General features: G+C 38.9%; 2 protein-coding genes across 3 annotated transcripts in view; one reads left to right on the forward strand and one right to left on the reverse strand.

Moving 5' to 3' along the window:
• The window catches only part of fmnl3 (formin-like 3), a 268,194-nt gene that overhangs the window by 154,948 nt on the left and 90,189 nt on the right, over nt 1-23,057 (forward strand). The gene's annotated exons all lie outside the window — the stretch shown is intronic.
• The window catches only part of lrp1ab (low density lipoprotein receptor-related protein 1Ab), a 122,939-nt gene that overhangs the window by 97,891 nt on the left and 1,991 nt on the right, over nt 1-23,057 (reverse strand). For both annotated transcript variants that reach the window (XM_083570453.1, XM_083570454.1), the window contains one exon: nt 2,652-2,774. In XM_083570453.1, coding sequence (XP_083426579.1) covers nt 2,652-2,774 — 123 coding nt within the window. The remainder of the gene's footprint in view (nt 1-2,651; nt 2,775-23,057) is intronic.

The raw sequence follows: 23,057 nt of genomic DNA on the forward strand, positions 1-23,057 counted from the left end.
ACACACACACCCCTTCCATACCCAGCTTTGCCTCTGAGTTAAAGAAAGAGAAGAGAGATATCACTCGTCTCCTTCATTTGTCTTCCCTAAACTCGTCACTCCACTCCTCATTATACACTCAACAACAGGAAGGAGGTGGAAAAAAGAATTAAAAGCGAAGGAAAGAAAGTAACAAAAAAAAAACAAAACAACAGAGACAAAGGTATAACAAAAGAATGAATGACAGTGGTACACGAACTGAAAGAAAAAGAAAAAAAAAAAAAAAAAAAGAGAGAGAGAAAAAAAAAACATTATACAAAGAAACACATGCAGCCTTACATACATACCTAAAGAGAGACAGACAGAAAAACAGATGGACGGACAGACAGACGGACAGATCAGTGTACCTGATGCTGTGTACGTGTATATATTTAAAGTTCACGTCCTGATTTAGTGCTGTGTATATATTACTGGTTTAATAACATGGCATTAGCAGAGCGATGACAAAACACAGGGACATGTGAAACATGCCCACATGTACAGCTGATGTGATGGCTGCAAAGACAACGTCTCCTCTGCGCTTGCCAAACGTCCTGCTAAACAGCTGGATGTGCGCAAAGCTTGCTGATTTCTCCTGTATGCTGCTGTGTGATCACTCTCACTGCCGCAGAGACCAAAGCCCAATAATGAGTGTGCATACCTGTCGAGCTGAAGTGCTGGAAACTGCACAAGCAGGTGCCTCTGTGTGTGTGTGTGTGTGTGTGTGTGTGTGTGTGTGTGTGTGTGTGTGTGTGTGTGTGTGCAAGATAAATCAGCGATACAGAGTTCTGGGCCAAGTAAAATATACGTTGCGCAAACTTAAATAAAAAAAAATAAAAATTAATAACTTGGAGGGGCTTTCACGCTGAAGAATGAGAGTAAATGAATCTGTTTTGAACTTTAACAAGGAACAAAAACACTCAACTCGATCCAAATATTTGAGTTGGACGCTCTTTCTGTTCTTGTGTGTATTCTGTTTCATCGCAAGCTCTACATGCAAAGTGGTTCACGTTTAGCAAATCAAATATTCAGCGCCTGGAATTTCAAGTGTTTTTTTTTTTGTTTTTTTTTTTCGACCGTGGGATCCACCTTTACCGTAACAAATCCTACTATTAAAACCAATCGAATTTGAATCTATTTGAGTTTCTTAAAACGATTAGCTACCCGCTGATCGTACGTACACGTCCTGAGGTTTTGATCAATTGTTTAGTAGTTTTAGCACCAAAAATAAAAAGACAAAAACTCAACATCTACACTAAAAAAAGTACATCGCAGTGTGAGTCACTCAACCAAAGTGAAGTAACAGCTTTCACATATTATATTTATATAGATTTATATCTCTGACCTCAACACTACTGAACATCTTTGGAAAAAAAATTGAACATTGACCGCACCCCAGGCCTCCTCACCTCACCTACATCAGTACCTGACTTTACACCCTTATCGCTGAATGAGCACAAATCTCCAAAAGCACACTCCAAAATCTAGTGAAACATCTTCCCAGAAGAGTGGAGGGAATTATAACAGGACAACAACACACTAAACTGAATTATTTATACTGGGGAGGGAAAAGAAAACCGAACTGGAAGACGTCTTTGAAAAGCTACACTAAATATTTATACAAAGATGTCTAATCTTGGTCTTTGCTAGGTGCTCACACGAAATGCTACACTACTATATTTCTACTAAGAGTCCAGTTTAAAGAAAGAAGACTGCCTGGAAAGCAATTGATCACCTTCTTCAAAAAATCCAATCAAATCGATTTGAGATCTGCCAATCATGTCTACGGGTTCTAGCTTGTACAGAAACAGGGAAGAGCAGAAACAGAAGAAACAAAGTTTTCAACGTGAACTGTCTGTTTTGCAAAGAAAACTGTTTAAGCATCAGATCTGAGAATTCAGCTGTGTAATGGTTATTTTAAACACACGGGTCTTATCCAGACGTCTCTTGAATTTCTGTTATAGACCACGTAGATGTTCAATAATCACGAGCTTGCCCAGATTACTGACAGATGCTAGACAGTAACTGATGTTTCGGTATCAATCATTTCAGCAAGCAATGACAAAATAGTAAGCGGTGATCATAAAAAGATTTGCCGACTTGTACCACACCACTGTGGAATTAATAACCCCAATGGAAAAACGTCTAATGGTGCTTTTTCTTTCCCCCGATATAGGTTTATGGGTATGTGGATTAACGGTCTCTCGATAAACGTGAGTGTTACCATTGTGGCTGCTATAACAGACATGGGACCACCACCAAACTTGTTTTGCGGACGTATCCACAACGTCGAATGGAGCTACAAGCGGATAAAAGTGTAATTTCGAAAACATCATAATCAGTGGCCGCTGTGGTGGAAGTAGAATAAAACACCTCAGGACATGGTGTGAAATTATGTAAAATTAAAACCACTCGGTCACACTTTATTCGACGTTACTGTTTCCATTTATCAGCAGTGCTGGAAACTCATACTTATTAAATCAATAGAATTGCATTACGCCAGTCCCCAAACACGCTCAGTTGGGATATGTCACAGATGCTCTACCTGGGATGAGTTAGTCAGACTTAACTGAACCACTGGTAAAAACATATCTAGGACTGATAGCATTTATTTCTGCAGACTGATCACTCACAGATATCGGCAGCCTCGTCTGAGCCATCTGGGCAATCCTTTTCTCCATCACAGCGCCAGCCTTTAGAGATGCAAGTCACTTGGTCCTTGCACACAAACTGCTTGGGGCTGCAGGTCTTCGGGGCTGGAAACACAAACCACAGCAATGTGTTAAGCAAAGACTCTTTTCTCAAACACACATACAATTATTCACCAGCAGAAAATAAAATCAAATTTTAACTACAGACAGAAAAAAAAAAGAAAGAGTGGGATTTAGGCAAAGTGCAAAAACCTGTCCACAACCACATCTCTACAACCCCACCGTCTAACCATGCAGGGAAATACTTCAGCATCTTGAGCACGCATATGTACATTATATATTGTGGGGGTAAAACGGATGTTTACTTTTTTTTCAACTTGCAGATTAATCTTGATTTTATAATGAGCGCAAAATGAAAGACGACGATACTGCTTTTTATGTCATTTTGTAATTGCACAGTCATGTGTTCACGTGAACGGGACATGTCAAACAGGCAACAACAACGGCCAGCGGAGGAGCAGAAGAACTTGAAAAGCCCCCCCACATCATTCAACTTGCTTATATGGGAGCATTTCCTTGTTGTAACTTTTCTTGTGAAAAATGGAAAGCAAAGTTGGCTCCTCCCCCTTTTTTGATGATCCGAAAAATTATCCGATCCGTGGCTTGAAAACCGTAATGTGATCCAAAACGTGAGTTTTGTGATCTATTGCACCACTAAAATATATATATAATTAAAGAATTGGTTGTATACTTATGTTGACTCATAATACTTTTTATGAGGTTTTAGTTTGTCTAATCTGTATGCCATGTTGGGTGTATTCAGATACAATATATAATATAAAGATATGCTATAAGGACGAAAGCATTAGAACACCAGATTTTCCAGTCATATGTGGTTCTTTCTCAAACTGTTACTGAGGCACACAATTGTATTGGATGTCTTTGAAAGTGGTATCATTACATCTTCCCTTCACTTGAACTAGGAGACCCAAAATTGTTCCAGCATGACAATGCCCCTGTGCACAAAGTCAGCTTCATGAACATAAGGTTTACATGGGTTACACTGGTCTTGAGTGACTTGCTATAGAGCTCTGACCTCAACCTTATGGAAACGCCTTCGAAATGAATTGGAACCTCCTCCAGACCTCCTCACCTACATCAGTACCTGACTTTAACACCCTGAATTACCACAAATCTCTACAAGCACACTTCAACATCTAGTGGAACATCTTCCCAGAAGAGTGGAGGTGATTATAACAGCAAATGAGAACTAAACGTGAAATGGGATGTTCAAAAAGCACATAAAAATCCAGGTGTCCACAAACTATGCGCATATGGTGTGTATATATGATATTAAATGATTAATCTCATGAAATAATTGATTTATTTGTAACAACTTAGTTTACCGCAAATTTGGCTTATCGTGTTCAACAAATAGAGTAGCACCTTAGCAGCTAGCTAGCAAGGATATTAGCGTTAGCTATAAAAAAAAAAAAAATTAGACAATCAAGAAGCTGGTGTTACAAACAATACAGTGAGCAAAATAGTAGTCATCTTTGACCCCTAATAAGCAAAGGAACACTTTAATGTGATCCAAGGTGGAGTGTATTTTTTCTGTTTTAGTACGAGACTACAGCTTTACTAAACTATAGTGGTACACTGGAACTTATAGATAGAAAAAAAAAAGAAATAAACAAGATTAAGAGGATGGATGATTAGATGGGTTTCTTTTTTTCACCCTTTGTTATTTTCTCAAAACTATTTAAATTGAAGGGCTCTTTTGGAATAATTGAGCAGTTCGAAGTTCGGGGCGAGCCTCAAAAATGGCTGCCAAGGGCGCTTCCTCAATATAACGTCAATATTTTTTTTGACGCCAGTCATGCACACACCAGAGAACATGCTGAATCAGTCCAAATGGACAAAGAAAGCAAACTGTACTTTATCTTCGCAATGACATTGTTTCCTACCCATGCATGAACCTTTTTTGCACATTGTTTTCATAATCACGTTGGACAGAATTCAGTAGAGACTATACAGTTTGTGGACTCCTCCACGTTGTTGCCTTTGTCATGCAGACGAGTTGCCACCGTGACTCAGGCAGAACGAGATAATAACAAGCTGGCCGATCGAAGCCAAAGGAATAGCCACAGTCCTGTCATTACAGACAGCCTACAATTGTGTATCGTATCGGTACTGTGCATTTCTAAAGGTTTATTAATGAAAAGAAAGCCATTGTGTTTTTAGACAATTTTTAAGCAAAGTCTCCACAGTAAATGCCATTCATTTTCTTTGCATAAACCACAAGCTTAATCAGTGAAAAATGAAGGGGGCACTCATAAGTGGTGCTACATTTGTAGTAAGATCAGTTCTCTCTCTTCCGATCAAATGACACATCTTATAGGTAAATCTTACATTGTTAGTCTCGCTATAGTTTTTTTTTATATTCCTATGGGACATGTTTTGTCCCTGGTGTATAATTTTCTCAGCTGAAGACTTTAGCAGTCTTTAACTTAATCCCTCTGTCTGGCCAAGATAATATCTGCCTTTAAGTACATGCTTATAGGGATGATGAAATAGAAAGGTCTGATTCCTGCTGTGATAATCTTCATTACTCTGTAAATTATAGCATATGAGCATAATGCAATTAGGGAAACATGAATGTGAATGCTGATTTCCTGAAAAGTGTCTGCATTCTGAGACACAATCACAGGCAAATCCAAATCAATAACCTAGACTTCAATCAAAACAGCAATTAAGTTCAATGTGAAACTACGGTATGACCAATATTTCAGATTTCTGTAAATAACAGTGGAACAGCACACCGACGAAATAGATCCCAGTTGCTGTCTTGCAATACCAACTATATAGTGAACACAGCTGGTGCACAACTGGCCATAAGAATCATGTGCTTTTTGAACATGCCATTCCCCATTATTCTGTTATAATAACCTTCACTCCTCCATTAGATTTTTTTAATGTGTTTGTAGAGATTTGTGATCATTCATCAGCAAAATGTGGTACTTATATAGTTTGAGGAGACCTGGAGTATTCTACCAATTAGCACTTCGATTAATCAAGTAATCGGACAAGAATCTGACTTTCTTGATTAATAAACATTCTAAATATTCAAGAGAGAATAAGACGGGTCTCTTAAAATTACCAAGTCATTTTTTCCCTTTCTTTTTTAGATAGAAAAAGATTTACATCTTTATTGCTAAAATTGCCTACAAGAAGAAATCTGTTAAAACTGAACCCATTAAATTGCCATATTACATCAAAATGCAAATACCAATATATACATGAATAAAAAACAAATTAAAATATAAAAATCTATTTCAAATTATTCTTTCCAAAAATAAAAAATAATTGTATAATAATAAACGCACTTCATAGTGTTTTCTTTATGTTTTCGTTTGAAATAATCCCAACTTTTGGAAACTTTGTCGGGTTTTTTTGCCTGAATCTTTTCATTGCCCCTCGGTTTTCTCTCCGTTCCTCCATTTTTTTCATTCTGCATTATTTTCTGTGTTTACCTGTGTTTATTCATCTCAAAGGTGTTCCACACAAGATCTTCCTCTCCAGTTTGAGGAAGAACCACAAATGACTGGAAGAGTCACGTGTCCCAATGCCTTTGCTCAAATAGTGTAGATAGACTTTAGATGATGGTTTTAACTTGGAATAAAATATAAACGCTAAGAGCGAGACTTTAATGAAATTTAGTGAGAGATGAGTAGACAGTCTAAGTGATTGCTAAACGGAATCCACTTCTAATGTGAAGGGCCTAATAAACCTAATTCCTTCTCAATTGTAGCATCTTGGTAGCCTCCAAACTGAGCAATTTAAAGCGCTATAAGCACTATTAACGACACAGAGTAGCTCTACATCAGGTTTGGACAGACTACACACCCCTCAATCCATCTAAAGAAGCAAAATTTCTTTCCTCGTGTCTGGCTGCGTCGTTCCCAATGACTTTGCATAAAATAAAACCGAAACGAAAACATAGCAGAGGTCTATATTTACACTCCACCCAGACGCAAGCACAAGAGAGACCGCAAGAAATTCCTGGTGTGCAAGCTGCGGAGTCGGGGGCCCTAACACGGTCTAAGGCCATTTTTTCCCCTTTTCCCCTTGCAAGTGTACCGAGATCTAATTTGGATGCTGTGGTGCCGTTTTCCAAAGGCTGTGAGCCAAAACCATGGGCAGTTTCGCATAGGTGCAAAATTAACAGGGCGGGGGGGGGGGGGGGGGGGTGTTTCAATCATTCTGGCACGTCTGAGACGCAGGAGCGAGGCCAGGGACGGACTGAAGAAGGGCTTTATTTGTCGTGCTGGGACTGCGACCAACGGGAAACATCAGGAGCATTTCAATAGAGGCGATCTGGCAAAAGCCTCACAAACACCTCACTGCTGGGCCAAGATATATCGTTATAGAGATCCCATACGGATGCTGAAACAATGGTGAGGTATTTGTAATAACGTAGACCAGAAAATAATAACTAATACCAGACAGTAAGCTATATTGGTAGCCCTGTGAACTAATGCCATGCAGAAATAAAAACCCACTGGTCTCTTTATTGACTAGGTTCAACTAGGCTAGGTTTGTTCTAAAAGTATTACAGTCCATTCATAATTGTTAACCGATCATGTTTGCTTTACAGAGATCAGATATTGGTGGTTCTTTACCTTTTAGTAAGAAAGCATTTGTAAGTCTTAACTATCCGAGTTTACGCCTCCCGGTTTCTTGGCTGGCGAGGAAACAGTTGTTTATTGCCGTTAATGGCGTAGGTCAGACCAGGAACCGATTTGTCTCTTTGGGACGTTCCATAGAGCTAAATCTAACTATAAACTGTTAGAAAGCACAACTTTCATTCATTAGCTAATGACACAGTTATTAGCCGATGGATCAAACACTGTAATTGTGTGCAAATAACTTTGGATAGTGTGTGTGGGCGATGTAGATCACAAACGTGGTGTACACAGCTTTTCGAATGCAAAAGCATTGCTACTAATAGTTTAAAAATGACGCGAATTCTAAAAGAAAACTAATCCATTATAATCCCCCACACCCCTGAGCGAGCCTGATTGCCATTCCTCCACAAAGTGGACATGATTCACTTTTAACAGCCTACAGGGTTGCAAACATATTACCTAAAAATCTGATTCTCTTTAAAGGCCTGATTGTTTTAGAGAAACACATCAATATTTAGATCAATGCACGAGAAACAGTACTTTAGAAACTTCGAAAGTTTCCAATCCAGGAAAACAAGGTCTAGACCCAAGCTGCAGAATTTGCCATAATATTTGTCCAAGGCATACCTGGACGGCAGAAGCCACTTCACATGTCTGCTCCGATCAGTCATAGTAGGTCTGGCTGGAAATATCCAAAACTGGAAAGCTAACACACAGACCTTAAGCATCAAATATATAGCGACAGAAGGTTTTGTCATCTAAGCTTAGGGACAGTGGAACGTTACAGTCAGGCAACAATTTTGTCATTTGTCGAATAATAACGAATATGATGTAATTGTTTTGCAAATACACAACAGCCGAATATATTATGAATGATGAGAACAAGGGCGTCTAATAAATAAACATTATGCATTTGAATCTGCTCATTTAAAACCTACTGGAGTATCCACTAGTATGTCCTATAGATGGATTTAATCCAGAAATGTGACTTTCAGTTCTTCCATTAAAGAGAAATAAAAGAAAAAAAAACAGAATCATCAAGGCCATTTATCCAGTTAGCTAATGTTAGCCAACAAGGCATGTCTAAGAGGATATATCTGACAGTAAAATGTTGCAAATTTTACTGTTATTGTTAGCCAGACAGCTTACATGAACTACCATGACAAAGCTTTTCCGAGAGGATAATAAATATTATTAATATTAAATGATAAAAAAAAAGGGAGTAATAATAAATTGTGCTAATCTTCTATCAGTACCCAGCTAGCTACCATGGACTAACCTGTTTACTTAATAACCTTTAAGGCTAGCCAGTAATAAGGGCTACCCTGACAGAATTTTTAAGAGAGAACTAGATAAAAAGAGAAAAATAGCTAGTTCACTGTTAATATACGGGCTCACTAAATAACAACTAAAGCTACAAGAGTCCTGTTCTTAAATAGTCTTAAATGTATCAAATTTATAATGTTCGTTTTTTATGTAATATTGTCATGTAGTTACAAGGTAATAATATCTGCGGCAGAACAGTTGAAACTTCTGCGCATTGATTTGTACCTAAACCCTCATAGTACAAAGTACAGACAGAGACTAGGGTTTATTCCCCCCAAAAAGTCAAAGTCCCAACATGTAACACTTAAAAGAAAAAAACTTTCCATTAAATAAACATAGCACAAATAGCTCACACAGCACAGTTAACAAAAGGATAAAAAGAATTTAACCAGAGGATGTGGTCAAGAAAAACAGCAAAGCCACACGGGTTACTCCAGAGAAGATTCAATGACATTGCCAATGTGGTTTTATTTTGAGGGGGTTTGTTCATCAGTCATAGCGAAACGAAAGATTTTTGACCAATACGCAGGTTAGGACCAGATCTGACCCACTTCTAGCCTCTGACTACCCCAAAAACAACACATCTCCAGACCACTCCACTAAATCAGAACCAGACCACCACTGCACATTCCAGCACCTCCTAATTGATTTCATCTGCAAACGAGTCGTCTTTAGCTTGTAAAGCAGGGCGAAGGCCTTTTCATGCCTTTAGAACCAACTGTGGAATTTGCGAACACAGAGCCAAGTTTTTTATATGGATTGGTATGTATATCAATACGGATTGTAAACCTATACCCGCTCCAAGAGCCCTGCTGAATGAATGATCGATAACCATCTGTCCAATATATTTATAAATAGTTCATGACTGTAAACTGACTTCATCGGAGAATCTTTACTTTTCCCCAGGTTCATGGTCTGGAGATTTGGGACGGTCTTGATACAGGACAGCTGTGTTCAAATCCGAGAGCAGCGAAGTGACAGGAGCTGGCAGGGAGAGCTGCCGCTGGAGAGCTGGATCTCATCACGAAGCACTCGTCTCCTCCTCCACTCTTCTCCTCAGCAGGAGAAATGTCTGCCTGCCGCATCGGCCTGCGGTCCGACCCTGCCAGCCAGAGCTGGGCTGTAATTTATACCACTCAATTTAAATTTCAAAACGATCTCTCAGTAACCCACTTGAATATTCTTTCAGCGAGAGGAATCGGTCCTTCAGAACGCAACAATTAAAACACATAACACCAAAATCGAGGGAGTAAGAAAGACAAAAGACGGAGGTGGGGGAGAGCAGACGGCATGGATGCCAGTGCTTAAATAGAGAGGCTAGTCTGGAGTTTAAGAATAACTGGACTGACTAAAAAAAATGGTGAGGAAAATAAGTCAATGGTGGTTGTGGAAACGAAATCCAAATATATTACAACGACCACAAATTAAGACATTGAAGCAAATTAAGCTAATTGGACTAAAAACAGACATTTTTTTTCCAAAATTGTTGAATTTGTTATAGTCCAAACTCCGAGGTAAATCAGGGTTTGATTAATGAGCTTGTTCTAATGCATCGTTTCTAAGGTAACACACCGTATCTATGATAATAAATTGTGTTACTCAAGTTGTGTTGAAATGGTGAATGTTTCTGCAAGTCTGAGGTAAAACTACTGGCCAAGGAAAAGAATTCAGGACTGTAGGCTTTGCCGTTTTCCGGTTTTTGACCTCAGTGTCAAGAGAAACTGGTGTAATGTTCACAGCTGCTATAAAGTAGGAGAATAATTAGAACTGATTGCATGACTTCTGGCATTAAAATAAACCCTGGTCTTGATTATTTTCCACAAAAGCTTGCTAGGTCATATTTAATTTTAATAATATTGTATACATTATGTATAAGAAGAATTAGTTTTTATAAACAGAGACAGCGCTTTGTATATATATTTATTTGTATAGCACTTATAGTGATGTGCTTATAGTAGGTATGATGAGACGTTATGGCATTATGGAGTTTTGACTATAGCACAGTTCAGTAGTTGTATCGAGTGCTTCTGTGTTATGTCCCGTATGTATCCTAGTACTTTCTTTGGTCAAGTCAAGAAGCTTTTATTGTGAGTTCAACCATATATAGCTGAGGCAGTACACAGCGAAATGAGACAACATCCCTCCAGAACCTTGGTGCTACATTAAACAACATAAAGTTACAGAACAGAAAACACAGCGCTACGGACTATTAATTGTCCTCGCCACATGATACGTGATACATTTTGCAGGAAAGCGTGTGCGAGTCCGAAGTGTCCGAAACAGCATCTTGTGTGTATATATATATATATATATATATATATATATATATATATATATATATATATATATATATATATATGATCTAGTCTTGTCTGGATTCAAAATGAAAGAAATGTATATATAGTTGGGTTGATGTAGCTTGTTATCTGTGCACTGGTCCCATTCCTTTAGCCAACACACTTGTCAATTAAAGTCTTTGGGTTTTTCTATTCACATCATTCTACAATTGTAATGCAAATAAGTTCATATTTGTCTAATGCAGCTAATGCGGGAGTGAAACATTTGTAAAATGCACAACAACATTGAGTGGCATTATCCTGAGAGCCAAAAGGAAAAAAACTGTTGCACTGATACTATTATTTGGATATTTAATATTAAATGTAGTCCATCAAGATAACGTGATCACCATGGCGATAATACATGACCTGTGCACCATTTCAAAACTAGCTGCCAGCCTTCGTAGCCTCTGACACTGCCATACCTTCCTCATCCTTTTGTTCCGTGTACCGCCTCGACATGTTTGTTTTAAGCATGGGTCTCATCTTTACTAAAAAAAACCTGTCACTGTGGGAGATTTTAAAAAAAGAAACCAATGGAAACACATGCAACCTGAGTTATATTAGTAGTGTTATTAACAGGAAGTTATTAGGAGAGAGAGCGAGAAAGAGGGAAAAAAAATGCTATTGGGCCCCCAATGGGGAATGAGCTTTATGTCTCATTAGAGGTCATTCAAAAAGCTGTATTAGGCATGAAACTATCTCATAAAATAAACTGGATTGTTTCTCATTGTACTATAAGTTTCACTGAATGAACAAGAACTTGCATTTGTAAGCAGACTACCAGGTCCTGTTTTATATGTACTTGTTTACCTATTTATTAACTTTATTTACTATGTAGATGTTTGGTGGAATGCAACATTTACTTTCTGCCCAGTCAGTCAAGTTTGATTTTTGGCCCTTCATAGGAAAATGTTTGGGCACCTCTGATCGAAAATATAGAGTATTAACAGGCAAATCCTAGTGCATAATAATTCATTTGGGTAATCTTTATATGATTTTCATGCATATTTCATTTTTTTCTGGGCTTGAGGCACTTGCATTTCAGGCTCCACTTTTTTCCTTCTTTAGTTAATGGATTGCAAAATATTTCTGCCCCCAAAGCCATTTTTGATAAGAAAATAATAAAAATGGGTGAAAGGGTTAGCAGACCATTTCCTATTTGCACACACACCCCAGGAACTTTCGCATATTATCCTAATTTTGCCCTTGTAAAATTACAAGTGCATTCGTAATGTCTCGTAAACAAACAAAGGGCCGAAGAAATCCTGTTGTAATCTCATTTCTGGTTCGGTATTTACACTCAAACTTAAACGAGGCTGCGTTTTATGCAAATGGAAAACCTATGATGGTAAATCAAGACCTTTTTAACATAGTACGCCGATTTTTATTTTTTACTTTTTTTTTTTTACTTTTTTTTTTCATTTAGAAACTCCTGCTAAAAAATAAATCTGACTTTTTACTTAATAAAATAAATCTGGGTGATTTTAATGGGGATCTGTGGGTTTTACACTTTACCTCCTCAAAAAGATAAAAAATGTAACAAACAATTGTGATGGAAAGGTTCATGTTGTATTTGTGTCTAGCTAATGTGGACTGAAAACACTTGTTAAAATAAATGCAAAGTGCTTCAGAAACACACAGGGTAGAGCCAGGATGTAAAAAAAATATATATATTTATAAAATTAAATCAAATGAAAAAAAAATTAAAAAAGAGGTGCTTTTCCACAAGATTTTATTAAGACAGAAAATTTGTAATATATTACACACACTGTATATAAAGCAAATATTATGAAGCCTCCACCAAACTTATCATGATTCATCAACTGCACTCAAATCAACAGACATGTTGATGTGAATTATGTGAGTTTCCTTCTGGGCTGAATAAAATGATCAATCTACCTATCTATCCATCCATTTATTCACACAACCATCCATTTCTCTATCCATCCATACCTCCAGTTATATGACGATCTATTCATGCTCCCACCTTTTTTTTTTTTTTTATCCAGCTATTTATTTATCCACCCAAGCATCCATCCAACTTAATTTATGCCTGTGTAATGATAGTAAAGCATTTATCAAATCCAAGACCTGCCGTATATAGAAAGGAAATAAAGTGCAGTAAATTATATTACTTTAAACTTTAAAACTCGCAAATAATAACAGTTTCTGGGAATAAAAAAAGGGTTGCCTTTAAAAATCCTTTCTTCTGAATATAAATTAAATAGTGTCATAAACGTATACAGGGAGATTTACTGAATATAATTATGTAACAACTGTCATTTTATTGCAGCTTTAACAAATTAAAGTACCTATTTTAGCAAATCAGCAATTTACAGTACCAGACTGTATAAGCTTTACAGTATACAAGTACAGTATTTCACAAAAGGTAAGTACATCCCTCACATTTCAGCAATCATTTTTATTATATCGGTTAACACAGGTTGTTGTGGGGATCCTCTTCCACTCCTCAATAATATCACGGAGCTACTGGATGTTAGACACAGTGATTCTCCACCTTCTGCTTGGGGAAGGCCCACAGGCGCTCAACAGAATTATGGTCTGGAGACATACTTGGCAATTCAATCACATTCAGCTTCCTTGGCAAGGCAGTTGTCATTTTGGCAGTGTGTTTTGGGGCGTTATTATGTTGGAAAACAAAAAGGGAGTGCAGATGCAGCCCCAGACCATGATGCTACCACCACCATGCTTGACTGTAGGCAAGGCACACTTTTCTTGGTACTTCTCACCAGGGCGTCACCACACATGCTGGACACCATCTGAGTCAAACAAGTTTATCTTAGTCTCATCAAACAACAGGACATAGTTCCAGTAAATCATGCCCTTGGACAGGTTGTCTTTAGCAAACTGTTTGCAAGCTTTATTGTAAACAAGCTTCAGAAGAGGCTTCCCCTCTGGGACGACGGCTATGCAAACCGACTGATCAACACTTGCGAGGCCTGTTCTGAGTGGAACCGGTCTTGGAAAACCTTTGTATAACACTGGACTGTAACTCAGTTTCAGGGTGCTACAGATCTTCTTATAGCCTCTGCCAGCTTTGTGGAGAGCAACAATTCTAATTCTCAGACAGAGTCTTTGCCATGAAGTGCCATGTTGAATATCTTGTGGTCAGTATAAGAGAATTGTAATCAAATCACCAAATTATAACTGCTAATACAAGAGCCACAAATTTGTATGGTCCTGTCAAGCAGACAAAATCATTAAACATGATAAATAGGACATGTGGCTTTGCATGGTTACATGACGTACAGCTGTTTTTACAAGTGTACTCACTTTTGCTGCCAGTTATTTAGACAATAATGGCTGTATGTTTTTATTTTCAGAGGACAGTAAATCCGTACCACTATACAAGCAATACATATTGAGCAGCGGCAGAGCTTGTTGGCGAGAAAGAGAACCCTGATTAGCTATTTAGCTTAGCGAATTAGCACAGGAGAAGAAAATGGCTTGTCTTTGCAACTTAGCAGACATGATTGAAAAAAAAAAATACATGGATCCGTTAATGTTGATCGTGGCAGGTGTAAACACTGCTTGCTTTATATATTTACAGTTTTAGCTCTTCCAGTTTCCCTGTTTGGATGCGGGATACAGATTACTGCCACCTGCTGGTATGGGAAAGTTATGTTGTCTAATGCAAGCGCAGAATGTAAGTTATTATTGACAACTCTACATTCCATAATTAACGTTTTTTTTTTTTTTTTTTCAACTTTCTTCATTCCACCATCATACAGAGGTCATAAAATATTTCAAAGTAGAGAACAGGTGTGTGCTCCAGGATTTGAAAATACTACTTGTGTGAAATTGCATAAACAAGCTGCAACTCTGTGCTACCAACCTCCAGTATACCCATGGCCCACTAAACCCAGAAACAAACAGACCCGAGTGGCTCTCGCCACGGTGTATCGCAGAGCAAACCATCTTCAAAGGCTTCAGGTGTTTTAAAGCCTTAATGAGACATGCATTTTGCAGGAGTCGGTTAAGTTACAGTGGCTCATTAGCAGGGGATCAAAGCATCCTGCGTGCACTTTTAAAGGGGTACTTACAAATGTCGCACGTGTACGTGGCCTTCGGGTGTCCTTTCACAAAATAGGAATCGAGATTGAAAAAGATCAGACGTTAGTGCTGGGTTGGGACACGCCCCATGGGAAAGCTTATTTGCACTTGTCGCGAATGTTTATACAACACATTATTATAAAGAGAAGCCTGATTAAGTCATTTTTGGGAAAAACACATACTACAGATGCAACACAATGCCGATGCTGTTTAGTGCTTTAAATGGCTGACTGTACTTGGGTGTAGCCTAAACCAGATGAACCCTATGACTCCTGTCCTTGAAAACACTAGAAAACATTGGGGGCCAGGTAAAAATATTTGCATTGTTTCTGAACAGTTCCTTAACCTCAGCTACATCACACCATTTTCTTTTTCCCTCAATTGTGCAGAAAATATTTGTATTCGTACATGCAATTTTCGAAAAAGTGTCCTTTGTAATATTATCCACAACATAAATAAACTACCAGGCAAATTTCAACCAGGGACCCTGCGCAGGCGATTACTAAGGATAAATGAAGGTACGATTGTGCGATCATGTTAAAGTATGTGTTATTTGTTTCTAGCGAAAGATTCCTATCTGACCACTTGTTTACAACTAACAGGAAAGTAAAATCTCCTGCTCACGTAGTGTGCAACAGTGCAGGATCTCGGCCCTGGTAAACTCCTCTAAACTCAACCAGGCACCTTCTACTCATAATTGTATTTGTTTCCATTACTCTATCTGTTCATTCCAAATATTGCATTAGTATATGGTTACTACCTTCATTATGATCACATTATAGCCAACAATTAGCCAACAAAAGCAATTAAATAGTAAGCTATGGAAAAAAAAAACGCTCCCCCATTGCTGGTGTTTACAGCATCATCAAAACCAGAGGAGGGTTAATGTTGGACTAATCACAAAGCAGGCCAAAGCCAGCAAAAGGAGATTTTTTTTTTAAATGTTCTCCAGCTGGTGGAGCAGCCCAGACATGCATCTTGGGAAACCGAAAAAGAACATTATTATGGCCAGAGCACACCTGCTTTCTCTCCAACGCTGGTCATCTCTTTGCCTGAAACGACAGCTTAATGAGGGATACAAAGCAGCCATGAGTGGCATCTAAGCATTACTGAACAGTTCCAGGTCACTCTAAAGACCCGCTAATTGCAGTATTGAGGGGTATGCCTATCACCACAGAGGGGTTTTATCATGTTTTACTACGCCGTGTCAGAGAAGACATTTCAGAGTCAAAGCAAGTCTTGATTCTACTACAAGTTTAACTTGTTAAATTTTTGGCTGCATGCCATCACAGGGACTGTTTCTGTTTGCAGTCGGTTGAGTTTTCACTCATGTTTACTAGAATTTAGTTTCAAATGCAGTGCGACACAAAAGGTCTGACAAACCCTGACAACTCCCAAAAAGGCAGACCATCTTTGACCACTCCTCCAAACCCTGACCACTCCCACAAAATCCTGACTAACTTTGATCCCTCCCAAACATTGACCACTCACACAAAAAGACTGACCAACGCTGGCCACTTCCAAAAGAAAAAAGCCTGACCACACCCATAAACCTAACCACTCCCACAAACCCTGATCATTTCCGCTAAAAGAAGGACCACGGCCATAATAAAGACTGACCAACCTTGACCACACCCACAAAATCCTGGTCACTCCCACAAAAAACCTGACCACTCCCACAACAAGAAAGTTGTGGGAGTGACCCAGTAACCCAGCGCCTTAACCACTGAGCTACTCTTGCATGCTAAAGTCACATATTATATCTCTGCTTTATGCTTGGTGTTCATTTGCTGAGTAAAGCTCCTGTGTAGTCGAGACGTTCGTTATGAAGTGTAGGGCTTGTGGAATGAAGTTCGGGAAACTTTGGAAGTGTATTAGAGCTGTCTAAGAGTTGAGAACAAACAGGAACAATCGCCTTCATGTTACCACAATCAGATTAAGCCTCAGGTCTCAGGTGAAGAGTTCACGAGGGAAGACAGAGGGTGAGGCTGGGGAAGGGATTGAGGGGAAGAGAGATGAAAGGAGAGAGAGTATACATGCAGTAATACAGAAGGAAATGAAGTCTTCGCAGCTCTGCGTGGGATGCAAAGCAAACGCCTAAACGGTCGTGACGTTTGAGCGGCAAAGCTCACACGTCGCGTGAAACCGATTGATAGTAAAAGCCATGCCGATTAGCAGCACAGCAGGAAAATCATTCATTTTAGACAACGTGCAGAAACGAGACACATTCGCAGCACTTCATAGACGTAGCCACTTACTTACGGAGGATAAGAGGCATGTCCCCGACCTACATGTTTCCTGCTACTGCCACATCAACACCACCCACCTTCCTCTGTTTAACACCATGGAGCAATCTGGTCCTCCTTTCGCCCTCGGCTCGGAAACGGAGTAAAATGTCAAACCCCCCAGCAGAAAACACCAATTACAGCACGTCCTGCCTACCAATGTCAACAAACAGCCTTTCATTGGTGGCACTCACGCTCACCAACAACAAGCCTGGCTGAAAGACCTGCACTTCTTTTCTCTAATCCCCCCCACAAGTCTTCTGGGGAAAAGAGACAGCAAATGCATAAATCTCGAAGGTGTGGCCACTTCGAAATGGCGTAATGATACCTTATGTGTGGCACAGGGATGAATAAACAGGAGTCCGGATTCTCCATTTAAGCCAGGATTTTAACCCTAATGGTTTACATTTACGGGTATCTCACGAATCTGACGACTGCTTTTTGCTATTTCCTTGACCCTAGCTCTCGAATTATTCTCGACTTAACCCTTATTCTGTGTGAAAGTGTTCAGATTAAGGATGGTAAGATTTACCGATTCACTTCTGTTTTATTTATATATAATTCTTAGCAGATGCGCTATACTTTTATTAAATGTGTGACTGACATTTTATATGTAGACTGATTTCTTCTCGCTAAACAGTTTCTAGAGCGAAATCTCTCAGCACCACTGTTCACTACGTGAATATATCGCATCACAACACTACGGCGACCCAGGCGTGTCCTGAGAGTCACACAGAATATAGATTAACGTGGCAGAGGTAGAGCTGCATCTTCCTGGAGACAGAACAGGAAAACGACGTCTGTTTTTTTTAAAAATTCTTTTCGAATGGCACTTGAATCAAATTTTGATTTGCTGTCTGTCTGAACCAAAGAAATAAAAACAAGCTACAGTATCTGTACCATATTGAATTACATAGAATCATATTATTTCTATTGCACTGAATCGCATCTCGTTGAATCGGAATTGGATCACACCATGTCGTAATGTGGGGGAATCCTATCGCATGGCATCGGTAGCTGCTTCATGATTCTTTATCGTATCGCTGGCTATGCATCGACCTTAGTTATGAAGATGAAACCTGACCATCACGGACATATTATCTTAGTGCATCCTATTCCAGATTTAATAACCTCCATTCTTTTGGGAAGGTTTTCCACTAAAGTTGTCAATCGGCCATTAGACAATCAGTAAGATTGCGAACACCTGTTCCAGTTCATGCAACACAAAGGTTGAGGTCAAGGCTGTGTGCAGTCCATTCAGGTTCATCTACAACAACCTTGGCAAACTATGCCTTCCTAGACCATGCTGGAACCTCTTAGTTCCAGTGAAGGAAACTTGTAAAACTATGCCATCCAAAGACATTCTAGACAACTGTGTGCATCCATGGTTAAATGTCCACAAACCGTTAGTTATCTAGTATACAAACAAGGTTGTCACATGGTAAAATTAGAGTACACAAACCAGGTTCGTAAAAACTTGCCAGTTTGATATTCTGGTTGCCAGAAAACCTGACAAAATTGCATATACAAAATTCAGCATATGACCTTATCCAAATGAAAAAGATGAAAGGCCCAACCGTCTCAATTTTGGAGAGATGGGATTTGACCTCATGACCGTCCACCTCCCGTGGTATTCCGAATTAAAATTGGACGCTAATGTAATAACATACTGCAAACTAGAGCGAGTTAAACTCATTGAGGCAAATAAACCATTCTCTGATCGTGTATCAACAATCAGTTAGCAAGTAATTAGCAAAACTTCATCTGAGAGCCTCACACTGTATAGAAAAGATATAATGTATTTAACACTGTAGTAAGTCAGGGTTATATAACTGCTTTGCTTCCGACATTACAGAAGCCTTTCCACAAACCTAAACCAGATTCCGAAAAATATCGAAGTCAAAGTTGTTCCATCGTCAAGTGCCTCAGTATATAAGGTGTAGAAATGTAAGCCACAGTAAGAGAACATGGTTTTGTGGCACAGCACTATAAAGCATTTTACCTGGAAGTGCAGCTACACAGGTAAATAAAAATGCTTTTTCTGGTTGCTCGTCAGACAGACTCCGAATAAACAATAGATAGCCCTAACATAAAATCTGCTTGTTCCGTAATATCCACAAAAAAAATGAATAGAATCCCTGATAGACACAAGAAAAATGATGCACACACAGAACACTGCTTAATAAAGCTTAGAGAAATCTTTACAGGAAATTAAAATCGAGTGCTTTTTCATTTTCGTTAATAGGATTAGGCAAAAGCACAAACTGCACATGGAATTTATTATTTTTTTTTTTATAAATAAATAAAAAATAAAGATTCGCAGACTAATCCGAGACTATTAGATTCACAGAAACCTTTCTGGCCTTCAGTGTAATGACTCAATACTTCACTTCATGTAAAAAAAATAATAAATAAATAAATAAAAAAATTGTCAAAATGTACACCGAAACAGAGCTCATGCTCCAGACATCATACTTCCCAATTATTCGTTGCGCTATCCTAACTCCGACAGTTTCATTATGTATCGTTGTCATGTGGAGGTTAAAGAGGACTTTGTCCATTTGTGGTTTGAGGCTCGGTGAAGGGAGGCAGGACTGTGGTATGACCTGCTGTTCAACTTGTCAGCATGACGAGAGTCAGCCTTCTGACTCCTGGTGTGACCAGGATGAAAAACTCGACTGGAACAGTATTCCTGAAAATGGCGCAACGCAGGTTTTCGCAAGACTGTTCTCGGAAAGGTTTTCACAGACAAAAAAAAAACAAAACGAGTACAATGTTTGGCAACCCAGTGGTCAGCATCGTATTACTACAAAATGCTTTGCAGGAAACCAAACCAAAATCAGATCAAGGAGCTCGAGGAACCATTATTAGATGTATACTATCAAAGAAAATGCTAAATTCTGACAACTTTTTCAAACAGAATTACTGTTTGAGTTGTGTACATTGTGTACAAATGACTTTTCTGTAAAGGAAATATTGATCCTATTTTGCCAGATCTGGTTGTACATTCCAAAGGTGGGAAAAGAGTTCCTCAAAAGCGAACATCTGCAGATCATCATCATGGCCTTACTTTCTATGGCTTTCCTAAAATTTTCGAAACTGTGGTATTGCCAGATCCTTATACTGGCAAATCACTGATTCTCAAGTTTCCACATCTAGAGTGTTCTCATTCACCACCACCCACAATACACCAAATTCTGCTCCAGTTCTGTGTGTTTGTCAACTTCTAAAGCTGCATGAGCTTCAACCACTTCCAACACAGTCAACACTCCTCTCATTATCAACTGTTTCTCCAAATAGTTGGGCAATGACCATTGTTGGTTAAGCTCTGGATACCTAGAGACTTTCTGCACCACGGCAGATTTCCTCTATGGAAGACATTCTGAAAGAAGCATCGCTGTGAGCAAAACTATGCATCCCCACATCCATTAAACCTTTAATCTGTTACTCAGAGAAACCTACCAAGCTCAACTTTGATATTCCTCATGATTAAATACATGCATTTTACATATGGATATATTTGTGAGAACATAGCAATCGAATGAAGCACTTTTTTTTTGAGAATGTGTTACTGAGATGACCACTCTGGATCCAAACGAAGCAAGAAATTCAACCCTGAAAAAACCAGCAGTGACAAGATTCACTTTGGATTGCTGGCCCACGGAGCGTCTTAAACTATTAAGGTCTACAGTGATGCAATTTTGTGCTACATGCTAGCTTTGTGTTTCAGCAAAACCGATGGGGTTTATGTTAGCAGTGAGTTTATCTGATTTATTTACATTTCAAACGATCTAAACGTGTCAAATAGTTGAAATTCTCAATACTGCGACTTACAGCATTGACTTGCCTTCAATTGGCGCCATGTAATGTGAACTGACTTCAGGTGGCACCTTGATAACCGTGTTGACGCAGCAATTCAAATCAGTTCACGGTGATAATGGTGTTTACGTCCATTCTATTCAAAATGGCCTTTGACCCCTTTGGCGCATTTCCTTATATAATTCAAACAGTCTTTCTAACCGATTAGGGTTTTTTAAAGGCATTAACACTTAATTATTATTAATTTTTACTACGTAACACGTGCAAGTGCGCGAGAAATCGCGTGCCTTATTGTTTTCTTTAATGCACCTTCCGTTCCCTGTGTTCACTGAAAAACCGACTCTATCATTACAGGGGCACGTAATTACAAGGTTCGGAATAAGCAACAAAAAACAGACTTATTAAACAGACTTACTGTTAAACAAAGAAAATGCTGACTACAGCATATGGCTAAATTTCCAACCAGATTTCACAAAAAAAAAAAAAAAAAAAAACACTTCCGAAATTAATGCTGATCTGCAGCTTTTAAACTTGTGCACGCCGTTTGAAGGCCAGCGTTACAAAAGCCTTAAAAGAAAATAAATAAATAAATAAATAATGCATCATTTGTACACTTGTCGCAGAAAGAATTTGGGTTTGAGCAGAAACGTTAGAGTGAGAACGTCTTTCACGTTTTCAGTGTTAAAAAAAAATTCATAGCAATGAAGCCAAACTAAAAACTAAAAGTGAAGCAAAATATCAACGACTGGGTAATTATTAAAGCGAAGGCCCGTAAAGTTTCGTTCATGTCGACATGTTTGATGTGTTTAGTGATTCTGTCGCCCATTTGCTGATTGGGGTCAGTATTCCTGTGCGAGTTTAACGATTGTGTGCTGCTTATATCAAAATAGACATCACATGTAAATTAAAAAGAAGGAAGAACAATAACAGGATGGATAGCAGTCCAAAAATACCAATCACTGGACCCACAATGGAAAGAAGCCATTTTCCTTCTTCATGTGAGGAAATTGTGTACAGTCTAACACACACTAAGCATAGGATCACTTTATTTGGCAAAAAAAGTCTTGAATGATTGTCAAGCAATCAAACAACATGGACATAATGTCAATCTCATGGTCCATGTGGTCCTATGTTTCTATAATTCCCCACCACAGCATGTATTTCCACCTGCAATAAGTTCCTGATTACAAACCAAAAATGGAAGGAATAAAAAGGCTAAATGTAGGATATCATTAGGAATTGGTAGCTTAGTGATTAGGATTTTGGACTTCTGATCAAAAGGGGGTGAGGTTCAAATCCAAGGACCACCAAGCTGCCATCTCTGAGCCCTTGAACGAAGCCCTTAACAGTCATCTGATCAGATGAATAATTAAGTTGCAAGTCGCTCTGGGTAAGGGCGTCTATCCAAATGACGTAAATGGAAGTGGAAACTCTGATTATGTACTACTACTATGATTTCTCTGTGGGATGAAAGAGTGCAAAAAAAAAAAAAAGAAAAACGACATAGGACAATACATTTGGGGTAAAAGAATAAAGTGCTGCTGCACTATAAGTGAAGATGAGACAAAGGTTCATCTTTATATTTACATTATAGGCATTTGGCAGAAAGACTGGTGGTCTAGTGGTTAGGATGCGGCGCTCTCACCGCTGCGGCCCGGGTTCGACCCCCAGGTCACGGAACCAACCCCAGCAACTCTTAGTGCCGGTCCCAAGCCCGGATAAATGGGGAGGGTTGCGTTAGGAAGAGCGTCCAGCGTAAAAACATGTGCCAAATCAAACATGCGGATGATCCGCTGAGGCGACCCCTGATGGGAGGAGCCGAAAGAAAGTATACTTATCCAGAGCAACTTACAAGGG

Source organism: Silurus aristotelis (genome assembly GCF_946808225.1).
Source record: "Silurus aristotelis genome assembly, chromosome: 19".
NCBI classification, from domain to species: Eukaryota; Metazoa; Chordata; class Actinopteri; order Siluriformes; family Siluridae; genus Silurus; species Silurus aristotelis.